The 18,563-nt window shown below is 50.0% G+C and overlaps 2 protein-coding genes across 2 annotated transcripts; one reads left to right on the forward strand and one right to left on the reverse strand.

Annotated features, from left to right (window-relative positions):
* Window positions 1–839: 839 nt before the first annotated feature.
* On the forward strand, window positions 840–3,527 carry MIND_00403000 (BHLH domain-containing protein; the record flags this gene model as incomplete). The annotated part of the gene is made up of 8 exons (XM_037360855.1): window positions 840–1,057; window positions 1,108–1,238; window positions 1,286–1,460; window positions 1,520–1,673; window positions 1,971–2,033; window positions 2,254–2,570; window positions 2,619–2,709; window positions 2,760–3,527. The coding sequence occupies 8 exons, from the start codon at window positions 840–842 to the stop codon at window positions 3,525–3,527; spliced, it is 1,917 nt and encodes a 638-aa protein (XP_037223740.1).
* Window positions 3,528–4,399: 872 nt separating this feature from the next.
* Window positions 4,400–5,734, reverse strand: MIND_00403100 (uncharacterized protein; the record flags this gene model as incomplete). The annotated part of the gene is made up of 4 exons (XM_037360856.1): window positions 4,400–5,093; window positions 5,145–5,333; window positions 5,394–5,527; window positions 5,582–5,734. 4 exons carry the CDS (start codon window positions 5,732–5,734, stop codon window positions 4,400–4,402), a joined length of 1,170 nt encoding a protein of 389 aa, XP_037223741.1.
* Window positions 5,735–18,563: the final 12,829 nt, after the last annotated feature.

An 18,563-nucleotide genomic window follows, 5' to 3' on the forward strand; every position in this document is an offset into this window, starting at 1 on the left:
GGGCTGTGCGCAGATCCATTTGATGGCATCTTGTTGCGGAAGGTGACACCTGCTGGACCAGATATGGAGTAAAATGGACGCAATCAAGTAGACAGGGTTTGGCGGAAGACGTTGGCCAAGCTTAGGACGTGGCGCAAAAGAAACCGAACGGGCCTGACCGGGAATTGAACCCGGGACCACCTCGAAGTGACAAGAACGCCCTAACAAGGTATCATACTACTAGACCATCAGGCCGATGGGCGAGTTCCTCAACTAGGCGTCAGATCTGTAGCGGGTCACGCCGTGTCACGCCAATCGCTCCTCCAGTTGGCATCACGGCGTATTTCTTCCCTCTCAGTCTATTACCATTGCATAGACCTGCCTGCTCCGCCCCCAGCCTCGACGCTTCACCACCCGAGTGCATCACGCCACCTTCCATTTCGGGCCCACTTATTGTTTCGCCAAGAACTGGCGCTAAATCAGGATTAGCGCGCCTCGAGGCGTGACACCTGACCGACGTTACTTCTAGGCTTCTTGGGCTGTGACGCGAGGGAGCCGAAGAAGCCCGAAAGAAGCCCGAAGGAGCCTATGCCCGAGAACGCCTCCCTGGGCGAAGAAGCGGCGCGGGTGTGCGGTTGTCGAGAAGGCTTAAAGGAAGATAAGATTATCAGGCGCGACCTTCAGGCTCGCGTAGCTGGGGGATCCTGAGGCAAACTTGGAGAGGGGACGATGTTAGGCTTAGCCTCGAGGGGCCATGTGCGGCTGGAGCCGTAGTAAAAGTTTGAATGCAAATACAGGTAAACAGGAGGATTCTCGTCTGCGCGAGACCAAGAGGGCCTTGGCTTGTTGGTACGAGCACCATGTCCTCGACGGCATGTGTAGCTTACCTTCGACGCTCGACGGACGACGCCATGGCCACAAACATGGACGCATCTCCGGTCTCCGGCGACTGGCTTGACCGGATGCCGGCGCGCCGCGGGGCGGTGTTTCAAATTTCGCTGATAGGGTGTACTTTGATACCGATGGCTGTTCCGAAGAACGAGAAGACTGCCCGTAAGCGTCTATGCCTCATCGTCCCGTGGGTTCTGACGCGGCTGGCTATTGCGCTGGACTGCGTTCATTGGCTAGAGCGCATAACACTGCGGGTTTAGCGCCGACTCTTGGGCGGGGCGCCATCCGTTTGGGCTCCTGCATCGCTGGGCGGCTGTTCCTGCGCGATGTCGCTCCTTGGTCGCATGTCTTTTTGCCGAGTTATTTTCGTGCGCGCAGCGATGTGATAAGGATGGTCTGATTATCTGTCACCCAGCTGATGGGCCCCGGTCCAGACATTGCCAATTTCCGTTCCGCATCCTCCATCCTCCAACGAGCCTAGTCGCTCTGTCTACGACGACTCTGCCACCTGCGACTGTTGACGACGCTCGACAGCGGACACGGGCATCAGCCACGCCAACGCCACTTTCCCATTTATCACCCCATCTCGCGTAATCGCGATCGGGGCCTGCAGATCTCGTCACGCCATCAGTGTCACGACGTGTCCTAGCCTTATTCGGCCGCCTCTTATATATGCTGCCGCCCAGTCTGACGGCTCTCCCACCTATGCCCGCTGCCTCTGTCTGACGCCCCCTTCCCCTCCCCGGTCCTTCCCTCTTTCCGCCCCGCCCCGCACACCCTGCTGCTTGAGGATACCGCTTGGAGTGAGTCCCTTGTTCTTCGCTTGTGATTCTGGGGGAAGGCGCTGGCTGGGTGGGGGTGGAGCGAGAAGGGCAGCGAGGCGAGCGAGAGGGCAGGCGACCTGCGACAAGGACGCCGGGCTGGCAACGGTCCTCGAGGGATGCCTGCTTGTTCACTGGCCCGCTGGCGACGTGGCCTGATTCGCATCTCGCTGGGGCGGGCATCGTGCCCGTCTTGGCTCCCCGGCCAGCCCATGCCTGTGTTTTGGCGCTCCCCTCCCTGCGCTACGCCGATGACGACGATGCTCACCTGCTGTCCAGATCTCGCGACCCTTTTCAGCCCCATCTTCACCACCTCCACCACCCCTTCCCTCTGCCCGCCCAGTACGCTGTAGCCTAGCTCGCGACTGCCCCACGACCAACATCCCCCTACACACCACAACAGCGTCAGACAGAACCGCTTGCTCGCACACGGTTTTACGCCCGCTGCACCCACCAACCCCACAACCAGCCCAATCAGACTGTAGACCGCTGATAATCTCGCGACTACTCTCTACTGTCCACCGCATACATCAACACCACCACCAACGCCACTGTTTCCCAGCTAGAAGAAGAAATGTCGAGCACTACCACCACCAGCACCCTCGCCAACTTACCCGCTGCCTCACTGTCGAGCAGCCCCACCACCACCACTGCTATCGCCCCAGCCACGGGCCCCACCGACGCCACCATCCCCAACCCTGCTGCACCAATCAAACGCCCCCGGCGCCGTGCCCCCACGGCCGAGCGCCGGGCAACCCACAATGCGGTCGAGCGCGCGCGCCGCGAGACCCTCAACGGGCGCTTCCTCGCATTGGCGAGTCTGTTGCCGCCGTTGAGGGTAATCCGAAGGCCCAGCAAGAGCGCCATCGTCAATTCGAGGTCAGTTTCTTGTCTCCTTGCAGCGTTATCAGATTAATCGTCGAATAGTATTGCGACCGTCCAGGCTGCGAGGCGCCACCGGGTGCTTGCGGCCCAGACTTTGAAAACGATGTTGAGGGAGACTGAGGCTTTGCGCCGAGTGAGTTCGCTAAGCACACTTGTATTTTTTGGGGGCTAATGTTTGTTTAGGAAGTAAACGAATGGCGTACGCGCGCACGTATCCCGACTCTGGATGCGCCGCTGCGCAGCGAGACAGACAACCAGGCCCTCGACATGGTCCTCCGCGGCGAAGTCGAGGAGCTCGAGGTCGACCTAGACGTCATCGGCGAGTTTGAGGAGGAGAACGAGAACGACGAAGAAGAGGAGGGCGAGGAGAACATGATGAGCAACAGCTACCACGAGGAGGATGTGAAGCCGCCCGTCAACGCCAACGACGCGCGCTTTGCATTCGAGATGTCGCCGGTGTCCCCGATGAGCGCGATCTCGGGGCCGATGAGCGCGATGGCGATGGGCATGCCTATCCCCAGCCCGCCGTCGACGAGGGGCTCCATGTCGATGCCCAGTCCTGGCGCATCGTCGGATGCCGGCTCGTGGGACGGCCCGCGGACTCCGCCCAGCCCGGTCAAGGCGATGTACCGCAACAAGCCGCCGACTTACAACCAGGAGCAGTATTATCAACACCAGCAGCAGCAAGTCAAGGGCGCCGGCGCGGCGTACGATTTGGGGCTCGATATGGGCTTCGAGCAACAGCCGCAGTATGCCCCCGCGTCAGCCCAGCCTGGCTACAACAACGCTGGCGCATATGGATACGATGCATTCCCTGCTGGTGCTCAGTCGTACAACGGATTTGACGGGGGCTGGGCGAACGTCAACCCTGCCCACCCGGCGTTCTACGGCGTGGCCGGCGTCGCCCCGGGCCAGTATCTCCACCAGCCGCGGGCGATGGGGACGTTCTAGACGCGCTGCTTCGAGAACAACGCCAGATACCCTACCCCCATATGCTCGCTGCCCCCGCCGTTGACGGACTGTACCTCTTGCTTTTGCTTTTGCCTCGTCTTCTCTCTCCTGCTTGGTCGTTCTGACTACTATATCGCACACTCGTTTGACCCGTCTCGTCTCCCGCTCACGACTCGCCCTCGTCTATCTATTCTATTGCTATACGTATAGAATGCTTGCTTGCCTGCTGCCCTGTCTGCCTGCTTGCGTGCCCTTCCTTCCTTTACTTCCACTTCCACCATCGCTTCCCCTGCGCACGTACACGTACTTGCGCTTGCTGCTCGCCTCCTCCTTGCGACACGCTGCACTGCCCGGCTTCCATCTGCCAGATGCTTCCGGGCGGGCTTGCTCCGGCGCTTCTCGCAGATATGGCACGCTTCGCCGCGGGTGGATGCGTGTCATCTGTGTTAGGCTTAGCCCCCTCCGCTCCTTTTTGTACCGACCCTTTCTTGTACTGCTGCGTGTACGTTCGTTAAGTTTATATATACTGTATTGAGCTAGCAACCGTGTGGAGGGTGGGGGGGACCGGTGTGATTGCTTGGGTGGATCGTCCCAGGGTAAGTATCGTTGCTTCGGAAGGATCTTGCGCAGGCAGATGGCTGTGTGGGCGTGGAAGTTTGATGCGTGGTTTTAGCTATGGATGAATGTGTTGAGAATATCCCCCCCGAGAAGGCGATGTAGATCGCATGTAGAACTCATAAGCAGCAGGTAGTCGGATATCGATTACAACAGGTGTGTACACCATTCCCCAAAGTGTAATCAAAGCTGCAGAAGCCATAGATGACGTAGGATACCCAGAAGAAATGAATCATACTCATCTGGGCAAAATAACGCTAAATGCTCCTCCCCTCTCCGAACTGGCTTGCCGTTTCTTCTACTAGCAGCTGTGCGCCCGATTTCTGACTGGGGCTGTGGTACGACGGCGGGAGGGAGTCGTGTTCCACGGACAGCTGGTCCAACAGCCCCAGCTCCATCTCCAGCCGGCTCAGCCGCAGCCGCAGGACCTCGTTCTGGCGTGCGATGTCCAGTTGGGTCGATGGTGGACGGAGTTCTGGTGGGACGGAGAATGAATCCACGGAAAGGACGCGCTGTGCAAGTATATTGATATTTGTTTCGTCGTCCTCGAGTTGGGTCACAACTTGGTTGCTCGTTTGTGCAGTAGATTGAGACAGCCGGCTGGAGGTTTGCACAAGACTGGGGGTACTGGAGAAAGGATTTGCGACGGCTTCGTCGGACAGGGTGGTAACCGGAACGGGAGCAAATGTCGAGCGGGGCGGATCAATCGTCTGTACGGCACCGCCAGCCAATGGTGATATCGGGACCTCCTGCGCAAGTCCAGCGTCTCCCGTAACTCGATGGATGATGAAGGCGCCCTTCTCCGGGTCGATATCGCGCGTATTTTTGCCCGTGTCCCAGCGCCGTGATCGCCAGAAACGATGGAAGAGAATGAGAATGATGCAGAAGGAGATAAGCAAGATGCCGGTGACGACGGATAACGCGATAAGCGCGCGCTGGGCAGCTGGAACTCTGCCAGGTGTTCAGTTTTAGAACACAGGACTGAAACAAACTTGAACGCACAGTGTTTGTGGTATTGTTGGCACTGGCAGGAAGGATGGTTGACTCGTTAGAGTCGTTGTTTCTATCAGTGAACGAAGCTCGGGGGTTTGACTTCCAGAAGTTGCAACTGTCTGGGTTACAGTGATGCCGCTCTGAGTGAACGCAGTCGCCAGACCCGCCACGGTCTGTAGTTGGGTCTGGGTCGTCGTTCTGTTTTGGTTTTGAGTCAGCTGTAGTTGCAGAAAGTTGAAGGGAAACTTTCAAACCCACACGAGTACAGTCATCGTCCTGAAGGCCGTTGACGTGACGGGAACGGCCTGAATGCGTGTTGTCGTCGACTCATCAGCCGTCTGAGCGTTGCCGGGACAGTCAGGCCGCGAGAGGCTTTGGTCAAGAGTGCCATCCTGCACAATATGTTAGGGCATCATGCAGCAGTCAGCCTGAACACCAGTGCGTACCGAAAGAAAGTATTTACAATCTGCAGCCCTTGCATCTGTGTATGAGCACATAAGCAACCCGTCCTGAATATCGATGTCTGAATCCGTCAGTGCGCCGCCGAAATTGCTTGGACAAATGAATGTGAAAGGGAAGGCCCGAATGAGTGGCGGCATGTTCCCGAAGAAAGAGGGGAGCGAGATGTGGGTAGCGTACGAGAAGGGTTATATGGGTCGCCACCAGTGCATCGCACTTAACGGTCATAATTATGCCAGTCCATCTCTCCGACGACATGCCAGTGACGATGCCGCGGTGAGATATCTTGGATGTGGGGACGGAGACCATGCGGGTGAGTGTTTTACTCACACAGGTGGTTTCATCGGATTGGCTGCCTCTGCGGCACAGTAACTGGAATCTGCCCCCCTCAGAACAGTATCTGATGCATTGGCAGCATTGCTGATTCGTCGCACTGGTACTGGCGGCTGGCCTGGCGAACACGTATGGGAGTGCTACATGCAAAGACCGTCTAGTGCTTGCTGTACTCGATTCCGCTGGAAGCCGTCGTCGTCAGGCGAAAATTCCGGCAAAGATGACAGTGAGAAGCAAAGAGGGTATCGGATCAATCGGTAGTGCCACGTAAGAAATGATTTCTCACGTCGCCCCTTTTCTCGTCGTTCAGCTTCTCACTTGATTGTCTCACATCTGCCTTATCCTTCCACTGCCTCTGCCAAGTAGTGCTGGCCTATTAATGTTATGCTGATGTTAAGTATGATACTGACCCATTTCATTCAATTAGGCCACGGTCAAGTCAGATTTTTTGGCCGAAATATTTCGGCGGGTTACAGGTTACAGGCAAATCATCCCAAAAAAAACTCCCAATCAGTGAAATTTTTAAATTTTCTGCACCTGCGGTGCACCGAATTTCCTAATCAGGTAATAGTTTACTCGAAATTCGGCCTGCGGCCAAATTGAACATTTCAGCCAAACGGTCATGGGTCACAGGCCCGCTGAATTGATCGAAATGGGTCAGCATATCCAGAATATAAGATTATAATGATATTATATTATTATCTTATTATAAAATATGATGTCCAAAGATATAATATATACATATATAAATTGGATATATCTATAAGGATAACCCTGGAGAGGAGGATCTAAAGAGAGGAAACAGATCTACCTGCTTGGGCACCAATAATATACTAGTCATCCATAACCACAATGTTCAGGCACAGAAGGCCTGACATGATTTATGGACACAAACAAGGGCACTCCAGTTACTCATTGGGAGTGACAAAATCCTTTGCAGAATCTTGAAAGATGCCTTTACTAGGGCTGTAGTTACTCTACGTTATGTGAAGCTGGGTTGCAGTGGAGAGGATGTCTGATGGTAAAGCCCCAGGATTAGTAAGAGAACAAGGTTTGAGCTGCCAAGAAGCTATTGTGTGTCCAGACATAGATGGATGTTGGAGTTAAGAGGTGTGTAGCTGTGTTGTGTCAGATGACACTTATGTAATGATGTCGTTGTCGTAAGTCCTAACTGAGGTATGTTGTTGCTGGCAAGAATTTACTTTTAAGACAGCACACACAGCACTGTTAGTCTGTTACTAGCAGCACTGTATATGTGACATGCAGCGGCAGTGCAGCAGTACTAGTGCCGCTGAGGCTGTGCGGAGCCATCAGCGGCTGTTTGTACTTGTTTACCACAAGTATGACCAGACATTTTTAAGCTTTTAAACATATTTTCATTGTATACTAGCTGTTGATATGGACATAAATGAAATGAAATTACTCAAACTACATGCAAGTACAAGGATGATGTCATGTGTATGGAAGTGACGCTTACGCTGCTGCTCACCGCGGCTGTGCAAAGTGCCACTGTAACGCGGCCAATAAGCAAATAAGTAGTTCTTCCAGCATTTTACCGCTGGATTTCTTCATCAAGGATGTCCAGTTTCCAAAACCACCCTGTATACCTGGTCTTTTGCAAAAGATGTGGGCCACTGCCCACCAGTCACAAGCCTGTAATATAACTACTAGATTAAAGAGCCAAATTGATAGCTATGACTAAGCTAATGCTATATATCGTAATGAAAGTCACTATTTCTTCAGGCCGATGATTTGATATGTAATTTAGAACAGTTTATAATACAGGGCAAGGGAATTGATGTAATCACATGTCACATTGATGGAACAGAGCCTATTAATCAAATCAATTAATCTTTATCAAAATGGTTCCACATCAAAGACAATATATAAAGGCATTGATCCCATCATTTATCAGTCATTTTGGCCTTATATACAAGCTCAATAATAGCCAGGTCAGGGATGGCCTGCACCATCTGTCTGGATGCCTACCAACCCTGCACCCGCTCTAGTTCTGTGTGAAATCTGTGCAGAAGCACTAACACAGAATCCAACTAGGCCAAAAGATCACTGTAACCAGATGCTGGTCATATGCGCTTCTACTATATATAGCTGGTATACACATTTGCATGCATGTAACATAAAATCTGTAACTGGTGCACCAACCACATGCTTAGACAACCTTGTGTATGTCCATCTGTAGACTTAGTGGATTTACATAGTAACATCACACTTTTTCTTTCTATTTACACTACATTACTGTACATGTAGGATAGACCGAATCACCCCCCAGCCAAGGATCTTATTATATCTTAGACCCTTTGCTGAGCTTTTTAGTATTTTTAGGCCACCCACACCTAGTTTCTACTATTTCTTTAAAAGTCTAAATATAAAAAAAAAATTTGCTTAGTAACGCTCCCACCCTGCCTTAGTATGATATCCCCAGGACCAGCAAGCGTTCTAAAACACATATACAATCTAACTAACATATTACCACCAAGAATGTAATCTCCATGCAAACTCTTCTTCCCCACTTCTCCTAGGAAGATCTGGCTACGCTTCTACCAGTTTTCACTACCTCTTTTCCATTAATGCCCTATGCACTAACACTTGTCTCTGTCTTCTGTTCTAAGCCTATGGCTGTGCCACGACTAGTCAGCACTACCTCTGTTTTGCTATCTAAGCACACGCAATAGTGCTATTAACAGAGCCCTTCCCTTTTTCTTGTTAATATTTAAGCCCGAGGTCTTCTATAAGGTTAAGTAATTATTGTTTATAATGCTAAAATATTGTAAAATATTCTAGTAGGTACACTAGTAGTATATAAGTAGTATTATTAGAGCCTTAAGCCCAGTATGTTATAACTGATAGCTTAACAGCTAGTATGTCCAAGTTAATGCAACCAAACTGAATCATAATACCTTTTAGTCATATACTTTTGACACAAACAATTGGGCTACTGATTGTTCTACTAGGAATATAAATTTTTTCTATGCACCTACAGCGGTGCTATTGTGAGAGCACTTCCCTTCCTTTTAGCAATTTACCTTTCTAAACACCTAGCCATAAAATTAAGCTCACTGTCTGTTCTAATCTATCCCTATGTTTAACTACCAACTTGGAACTTAAAAAGTACAATACTCCACGCTAAATCGATGATCACATACTACACTTTAATATTCTTAACAAGTAAAACGCTTATAAATACCTGATTTAACATTCTTATTAACTTATTATAGTTTTCTACTGTTCCTTTCGCTTTTCGTTATGCTTTCCATCCAACTTACAAGTAGTAATAGCAAATATATCAGCGCTATCTGCCCTTTCTATAGTTTCTAGAGTGGTAACAATATTAAATACATTAGCACCATCTATTACAGCATATTGCGCCACTACATCTATTTCCTCATTTACTGCTTCCCTTTTCTAACATGGCCACTGTTACACCTATATACACCTGGACAGCTTTCTTATTATTATTATTTTTTAATATAAGAACTTTTTCTATTTTGTTTACTTGACCACCTATTACTTTCTTGCTATATTTAGTTACTTTTTGTTCGCTGTTAGTTAACCAATCTTTAGTTTTACAACAAGCCTACTTGTAGTAATTATTACTACACCTGCCCTTGCAAATAACATGTTCTTTATTTGCAATGCAGCTTGTTGTTAGTATACTACAGTTACAAATATTATAAATCTTGACTCAGACCTTAGTCGAGATGCTCTTGTCAGCCTATTGCTTATTTATAGTTGCATTCCCCTAATACTATCTCCCCTTATGTTCTATAATACTTTCTTGGTAATTATCACTTATATGCTATCTCTTGAGGCTTTATTTTAGAGTGGAATCTTAAAGGTGTTTTACTCTGGTATACAACTTTAGTGCAAAAATAGGTTTTCCTTAGATTTAACTTTATAATATTCTCTCTGTGTATGAGTGACGAGTGGCCTATAGACAACTCCTCCGTGTCCTCAAATTCTCTGTTGATCTTCCAGCTGGGTGTGGGGTGACTGATGCCCCTGTACTTCTTGCTGCAATTCAACCAGTCAAAGAGCCCAAGAAAAGCCCATACCCATTTCCGGTATATCAGGATGGTCAATTCTAGCTAATCGAGGTTATCGATGTTGATGATTTAAGCTGTTTGGTCGCGCGTGTACCAGCTAATAGCAGTGGCCCATGCATCTACGCGCTGTATGAGCGTCCAGACTCAATGGGATCTGCCTAAAAACCTGAATACAATCATGCACTGTTGTGCGATCATGTAATTTTGCGGAAAAATAAATATATTCAAACTTAAACTATGTGTTTTAACAATGTCCAAGACGACGGGTTACTCCACGAGACCCCTGCTGCTGACGAATAGGTGTGGGTAGTACATATAATGTGGGGTCGCTGGCCTTCATCTTCTGGAACGTTTGGTTAAGTAATGGTGCAAGGATTGGGTCAGTCTGGATGGTGTAGGGGCCGGACTCTGAAGGGAGGCATACAGAAGAGGGAGGCGGAGACGAATAGACCGGCGACTACTGACCAGTCAGTGATTCATATTTGCATGAAAAAATAGTACGCACTGTTCTGACCCTTGAGAACCTTTAAATCCCTCTCCAAAGCATCTACTCGGCGCTCCAACATGCGTATGGAGTCTTTCGAGTCATGGCATTCATGGCCTTGAACTTGAAGGGTGTTTTCAACGGCAGATAATGGTTCTCACGCTCGGGTTTGTTGGGGCGATGAGGTGTCTCGATACCGGCGCCGGCGACGTTGACCAGCAGCTTCTGCAGCTAACCGTTCACGTTCTTTCTCAGGCTCCAAGTCGGAGACATGAGTGGTTGTCGATGAAGAGTGCCGGGTTGCTTGTGGTCGTTTCCTGGAAGGAGTGGAGCACTGTGATGTCGTATGATCACAGTGGAAAGATAAATTCACTTAAATTTTTTGTACTGAAACAGGATGAAAAAGGCCTGGTAAATATCCGCATTATAACTGGATGAACTAGGTGTATGAAATCCCAATCTAGATTCATCATAATACTGGATGAAAATTGAATTTCATTGACTGGGTCTATGAAAGTCATCCCGTTCGCGACTCACAGTGAAGGCCTAAGCGGCGTCGCAGGCTCTGTCCCAAGGTGATTGTTGGGAGGGCCTTGACGGATCGGTGATTGTGCAGGCGAAGGAGGCCGAAGACAAGGGTTGGGGTGGGTTGGGGCATCTGAAGGGGGCGCTGGTCGGATGCGCTCGGACGGTCTGAAGGAGGCTGAAGTAGGAGTTCCCCTAACAAAACTGGTGAGCCTCAATATAGATGAATTCTGTACTGATGATTTTCCATCAAACCAATATGATACGATATGCGCACTGAAATCACATATTGTATTTATATTTTGACCCATATATCCAAAATATATCTGTCCTATCATATCCTTGGACAGCACTATTTGTTTTCAGTGTCTTTACTGTTAAAGAAACAAGCGTAAATAAAAGCTACGGAAATACATGGAGGGACTAGCAGGGGAGGATCCAAAGAGAAGAAGCTCTAAGGGTCAGCCTGCTAGGGCGCCAACTATATACTGGTCGTCCGTAACTGCCGACGTAGAGCGCAGAAGGCCTGAGTGGCGTCGCAGGCTCTGTCCCAATGTGATTGTTGGGAGGGTCTTGACGGATCGGTGATTGTGCGGGTCCAAGGACAAGGGTCGGGGTAGGTCGGAGCGTCCAAGGGGCGCTGGTCGGATGCGCCTCGGATGCGCTCAGACGGTCCGAAGGAGGCCAACGCCCGGGGTTCCCCTGACATCACCCACCTGTACCTTATCCTGGCGTTCAAGATTTCCTTAACTTCCCATTCGGGGACTCTGTCATCTAGTTCGGGGGGACCAGGTCGTCCATCAAAGGGGTCGTCCTTAGCAGGCTCGAGCTTAACAACGGGGAAGACCGGGTGAAGCCATGTGCTGTGTCTTACGGGCCTGCAATGGCCCAACATCAGCGCTGGAGCGGACAGGCTGGTTCTTATCTGTGACAAATGGTCCGCCATCACAGCGATCACTAGATTGTGATGGGACTGAAAGTTTCTGAGCATCACAATCGTGACATGTTGTGACATCAGGTCACTCTGCCGGCCATCAGGGCCTGGTAAGGCTTAGCCCTAGGGCTGAGGGCTCTACCCCAGTCAAGCCCCGGCCTGCCCTGAGCCCTGACAGGCCCTACCCAAGTCCAGACCTAGGCTGGGCCTGAGAGGGCCAGGCCGGGCAGGGCTTGAGGGCTTGGCCTGACAATACTAGCACTGCCGCCACATCAGGAAGGACAGAAAAAAATGTGACCTATGACCTGTACCCAGGCCCGTTGTAACTTGTACCACCCCTAATAGGTATTAGAGCATACAAACCAGCCCTGTGTACTGTCCCCACCCTATAACATTCCCAAAGTTGTTGCAGCATGTTCAGCACAAGGCATAGACATGGGGATATGAAGATGGTGATTTTTTTAGTCCCTGCTGCCTTCAACCTTGCTGAGTGATTCATTAATCTTTGCTTGGCCTGCAAGCCACAGCTTTTACTGTAGTAATTTATTCAATTCAGCAGTTATGGGTCACACCGGCCCTCCGGCGCCAAAAAATTTGGGCAGGCTTACAGCCCAGATGCCAAATGTCAAGAAGCCATCAAACCTTAAAAAATTTTCTTGCAGGCTAAATTCGCCCAAAATTTTAGGCAGTCACCCGGATGAAGCCAACTCCATGTATTGGCATTACAGTACATACTTAGTCTTACATTCCCGACCCCAACACGGGGCCGTCCAAAGCAAACCCTCTGCGACCATCGACATGACGAACAACCGAATCCCGACACGATACATTTCTTTCTTGGTCTTGACTCTTCCCCATCCACGCGGTCCTTTCCCGTGGACGATAGCGGAGCCGGGGAGCGGCGGCGCAGCCCTCGTGTTCCCTCAACTGATCCAACCCAGTTTCGAGGAACCGCCAAAGCGACTCGTGACCACACATGGCCACCGTGTCCGCACCTCAAGGACCGATTTTTTCCGCGCTTGAGCGCTGCCCGGATGGAGCCGCCTCTGTGGATACATATTAGCCGTTACAGTACATACTTTCATTCCCGACCCAACCAACCAAAGCAAGCCCTATGCGACCATCGACACCACGAACAGCCGATACATCTTCTCCCCGTCCCCTTCTTTGCCAGTGCCCGCGGCCGCAAGGGGCGGCGCGGGCGAAGCGGACGGTGCGCGGCGTGTGGAGGCCGGGCACGGGCTTGTTGCTCTGCCCGCTGAGGCGCGACTGCCCGCGCATGAGGATCACCTCGAGTGCGCACGCGTGGAAGAAGTGCTAGGGCAGGGGCGTCAGCTGCGGGGACTGTGGAAGGGGGGAAGGTGTCTAGGACCGTGAGCACTGTATACGGAGGGGGTAAACGCACTGATGATGGGCAGCATCGACAGGATCGGCACGCGGTACGCATTATGGTGGTCCTTCTCCGTGAGGCGCGCGGCCGTCCGCAGCTCATCGAGGAACCTGCAAGCAGTCAGCAACACCGCCACACAAAAAAAAAAATGGGACGCACTTGCGCCAGTCCCACTCGCTGACGTTGTGCACGCTGAACGGGTGCGAGCAGGAACAACGGTGCGAACGCCGCGGGCGCGTGAGCGACGCGGGCTGCGCGGGCCCAACGGTGGTGACGGGGTGCCGGTTCAGCGCCGAGTGGGAGTGGGTGGCAGCGGGGGAATGCGGGGGGGAGGAGCAGGTGGCCGTCGCTCGCGGGCGGGCGGGGCGCTGCACCACGCCGGGCTGAGCGTCGAGTACTTCACGACCCCTGTAACACTGATGGCTCTCATGTCAAACCGGATACCAGGCTGGCCTCTTTTCTGGTGATAATACTGTTATACATTCCATGGTTGATGCATGCTAGGTAGATAAAATATACCTAGTCTGTCTTGAAGTCAAGGTGTGCTATCTACATCTGATTCAGAGTCTTTAGGCAGTCCAAGCCTGGTCAACAATTCCAGAAATTTGTAGTTTTTGTTTACAAGTGGGCTTGCAGCCTTGAGGTTGCTCTCTAAAACCTCTGAGTTTGACTTCAGTGTACAATCAGTTTGTGCTACGCCGCTTGTCAGCTTACCTGATAAGGACAAGTATGTCGATCCTCTGCAGGACGCCGGTTCGATCTTGGCACCGCTCTGGAATTGTTGATCTGCCTTTTAATTTTTTGCATACATATACTGGCCGCCCGTAGATGCGCCCGATCGCACGAGGATTTATACACCCATATACTGACAACTGCAGTCTCCCCTGTCAAAGCCATCCACCCACCCACCAGCCCTGTGCCCCATCTGGCTTGTCCCCACCTCATATTACAGCCCGCACAATCATCCTAGGAGACACTGTGTTCAGCGCACAGCACAGGCATAAGGAACAGAGTGCTAAGTTTCTTTCTCTCGTTTTTTTCGCAGAGCGATGCAAAACAGAGTGACAGCTGTTAGCACCGCTGCATACCGTGCCCCCGCCCCTGCCCCAGCTCCTTTTCACCATCCCGCATAAATCTCCTATGACACATCTGCACAATCAACTTCCCCTCCACCCACCCCCCTTTTTTCACACCGTTCAGCCCCTCTGACCTCTCCCGAGCCTGAAAGATAGCTAACTTAATAATTAAACTTATACATCAGACAAATGCTATCTTTAGAACAGAGTGCAGCGCTAAAGAAAGCAACACGATGGCACAAAAACAGGCTGATAAATCCAAGTCTGGGACACCGGGAACTATAAACTGGTTTTTCCAATACCTAGATCTTCAAAAGCTGCCAGGTCCCAGAGAGCCTGGTGGTTGTCATGGGCTACGTGACCCGTAATGCGCCGTGAGGACGGGCCTCCGTGGGAACGGGTGCACACTAAGAGAGCCCCACCCGTAGGATCCTAATTGGGACCAAAATGATATAGCTTGACACAGTGATCAAAACTACTGATGGCCATCAAAAATCGTTCCACATCAATAATATATATCAAGGATCACAATCCCCATCAAAATTAAGGCAATATAAAGGCAGAAAATAAATAAATAAAGAATAATATTACAGTAATTATGCTGCTAAAACATAGGGACTAGGAATACCTAGATTTCTAGGCTACCGCTATTCTAGCTATTCCTAGAGCTTTTTAGCCTAAATATTACCACTACGGCTCAGTAGCTGGCTTCCCAGAGGATATCCACCCAATATTCACAAGCCCATACAATAACTGCAGTCTCCTCTGCCAAGGCCATCCAATCCAGTTAATAGCCCTGTGTACCGTTTAGTCTGTCCCCACCTTATGTAACAGCCTTATTGATCATCTGAGGAGACACTGTGTTCAGCACACAGCACAGGTCCTTCAAGCTTTTTGCAGCTTCTACCAATGTCTGCACAGGGCAATACAAGACAGGGTGGCAGCTGTTCTGCATCCTTTGCTTAGACAACCTTGTGTGTGTCCATCTATAGACTTGGTAGATTTACATAGTAACATCACACTTTTTCTTTCTATTTACACTACATTACTATACGTATAGCACTATATCACCGTACGTGTAGCACTATATCACTGTACATGTAGGATAGACCGAATCACCCCCAGCCAAGGGTCTTATTATCTCTTAGACCCTTTGCTGAGCTCTGCAGTGATTCGGGCTACCCATACCTAATTTCTACTATCTTTTTAAAAGTCTAAATATAAAGAAAAAAATTGCTCAGTAACGCTCCCACCCCGTTTTAGTAGTATATCCCCAGGACCAGCAAGCATTCTAAAGCATATATACAATTTATTTCACATATCACTATTAAGAGTGCTATTAATAAAGCCCTTCCCTTCCTCTTGTTAAGGTTTGAGCCTAAGGTCCTCTATAGGGCTAAATAATTATTGTTTGTAATGATAGAATATTGTAAAATATTCTAGTAGGTGCACTAGTAGTATATAAGTAGTACTATTAGAGCCTTAAGCCCAGTAGGTTGTAACTAATAGCTTAACAGCTAGTATGTCTAAGTTAATGCAATTAAACTGAATTACAACACCTCTTAGTTATACACTTTTAACAGAAACAATTAGACCACTAGATTGTTCTACCTAAGTTTTACTGGGAATATAAATTTTTTTCCATGCACCTACAGTGATACTATTATAAGAGCACTTCCCTTCCTCTTAGCAATTTACCTTTTTAAACACCTAGCTATAAAATTAAACTCACTGTCTGTTCCGATATATCCCTATATTTAACTACCCACTTGGAACTTAAAAAGTATAATGCTCCACGCCAAATTAATGATCACATACTACACTTTAATATTCTTAACAAGTAAAACTCTTACAAATACCTGATCTAACATTCTTATTAACTTGGTATAGTTTTCTACTGTTCCTTTCGCTCTTTGCTATGCTCTCCATTTAACTTACAAGGAGTAATAGCTAATATATTAGTGCTATCTGCCCTTTCTACAGTTTCTAGAGCAGTAACAATATTAAATACATTAGCATTATTTATTACAGCATATTGCACCACCACACCTATTTTCTTATCTATCACTCCCCTCTTCTAATATAACCACTATTACACCTACATACACCTAGCCAGCTTTCTTATTATTATAATTTATTATTATAATTTATTATTATTATTTATAATAAGAACTTTTCCTATTTTGTTTACTTGACCACCTATTACTCTCTTGCTATATTTAGTTACTTTTTGTTTACTGTTAGTTAACCAATCTTTAGTTTTACAACAAGCCTACTTGTAGTAATTATTACTACACCTGCCCTTGCAAATAACATGTTCTTTATTTGCAATGCAGCTTGTTGTTAGTATACTACAGTTACAAATATTATAAATCTTGACTCAGACCTTAGTCGAGATGCTCTTGTCAGCCTATTGCTTATTTATAGTTGCATTCCCCTAATACTATCTCCCCTTATGTTTTATAATACTTTTTTAATAATTATTACCTATATGCTATCTCTGAAGGCTTTATTTTAGAGTGGAATCTTAAAGGTGTTTTATTCTGATATGCAACTTTAGTGCAAAAATAGGAGCCGGAGCCGGGACGCGGTTGACCGGAAACGGAGTCCGAATCAAACCGCCAGGCATCTTGGGGGCGGCTGACTTGATCAGCTTGGCCCGGACCAGGGCCTCGTATTGACGGAAGGCCCGGGTGCGCCAGCTAAGATAGTCCCGGAGGTCCGGGGGTCATTCGAGGACGTGATTCCGTTGTTGATCAGGGGATCAAGTCCGTGGCGGAACTTGGTCACCTTGACCAACGCGCCTTCGAACCCGGCGAGGTCCATCAGGTCCTCGAAGTCGTCGGTGTACTGGTAGACATCCTTGGTGCCCATGTGATAGGTGGAAGTCTCCAGTTTGGAGAGAGCGTGATCTTGCTCATTCTCCTCGACGAACCGGAGTCGAAACTCGGAAACGAACGAGCCCCAGGACGGAAACGGAAACGGGGCTTTGCTTCCGTGGCACTCCGCCCATTGCTGAGCAGGTCCTTCTGCCATAAACGACATGGCATAGCGGACGGCCTTTTCCTCGCTCGCCTCTCCATTGACCACGAAGGCCTCAGGGGCAAGGCGGGCGTAGGTGCGGACCGCGTAGAGGAACGCGCGGCCGCGTTTCCGATCGCCGTTAAAGGTGAACGGGGGGTTTGGTCGTAAAACCAATTTTGAGGCGAGGTTGATGTCGCCAAAGAGGGCCTCGGAATCGCCCTGAACCGGAGTCGGAGTCGGAATCGACGTCTCCGGTGGTGGTGTTTGGGGTCCGCCAGCAGTATTAGCGGCGGCAGCGGCAGCGGAAGCCTGGGTGGTGAGGAGAGTAAGGGCCTCAGTTAGGCGGTCGATTTTCGCCTCGAGTGCATCCAGCCGAGTGTCAGCGTCAGGAGTAGCTCCGGAAGGCATGACAGGTGCGGGGACGACAGGAGTGGCAGAGGAGGAGGGGACAAGTGGCAGGGGCGGTGGCGAGGGCGGAGTGGACTCGGACTCCGAGCCTGAGTCAGCGCCCGAACCTGGCAATCTTGTCCGGTTGATCCCGTAGAGAGTTTCTTCTGCTGTAAGGGCAACCCCGGATGCCTGAGATCAAGGTCCTAGCAGGGGAGGATCCAAAGAGTGAATAGAAGTAAGCAAATACAAGTGAGGCTGACCTAGCAGGGGAGGATCCAAAGAGAAGAAACTCTAAGGGTCCGCCTGCTAGGTAGCGGAACTATATACTGCGCTCTTGACGCGCCAAGGTTGATCGTTGCTCCGTGCAGTATGCCTGCGCCATGTCGCAGGCCAGGTCCCAGGGGATCGCCAGGCGGGGCGGCGATGCGCCTGACGGAGGCGGTGATGCGATCGCCGGAGTCGGAACCGGAGTCGGACCGGAATCGGAATCGTCTCCGAGGGGCCGAAAGGGAGGTTCCCCTGACATCACCCCCCCCCTTTGAATGCGGCGTCCCGACGCATAGACCGGAATGGAATCGAGTCGAAGGTTGCAGAGGCGATGTGCCGTGGTTTGCCAGGGTACTTACGATAGAACTCCGCGATTTTCTCCGGGGCGAAGACGCGGTCGAAGCGGACCCACTTGGTCGTGCGACGCGTCGTAGCCTTTCCATCTGACGAAGTAATTCAGCCGTTTATACCTCACCCTTGCG

The sequence above is a fragment of the Mycena indigotica genome (genome assembly GCF_014461135.1).
Source record: "Mycena indigotica strain 171206Taipei chromosome Unknown Mind.scaff0003, whole genome shotgun sequence".
NCBI classification, from domain to species: domain Eukaryota; kingdom Fungi; phylum Basidiomycota; class Agaricomycetes; order Agaricales; family Mycenaceae; genus Mycena; species Mycena indigotica.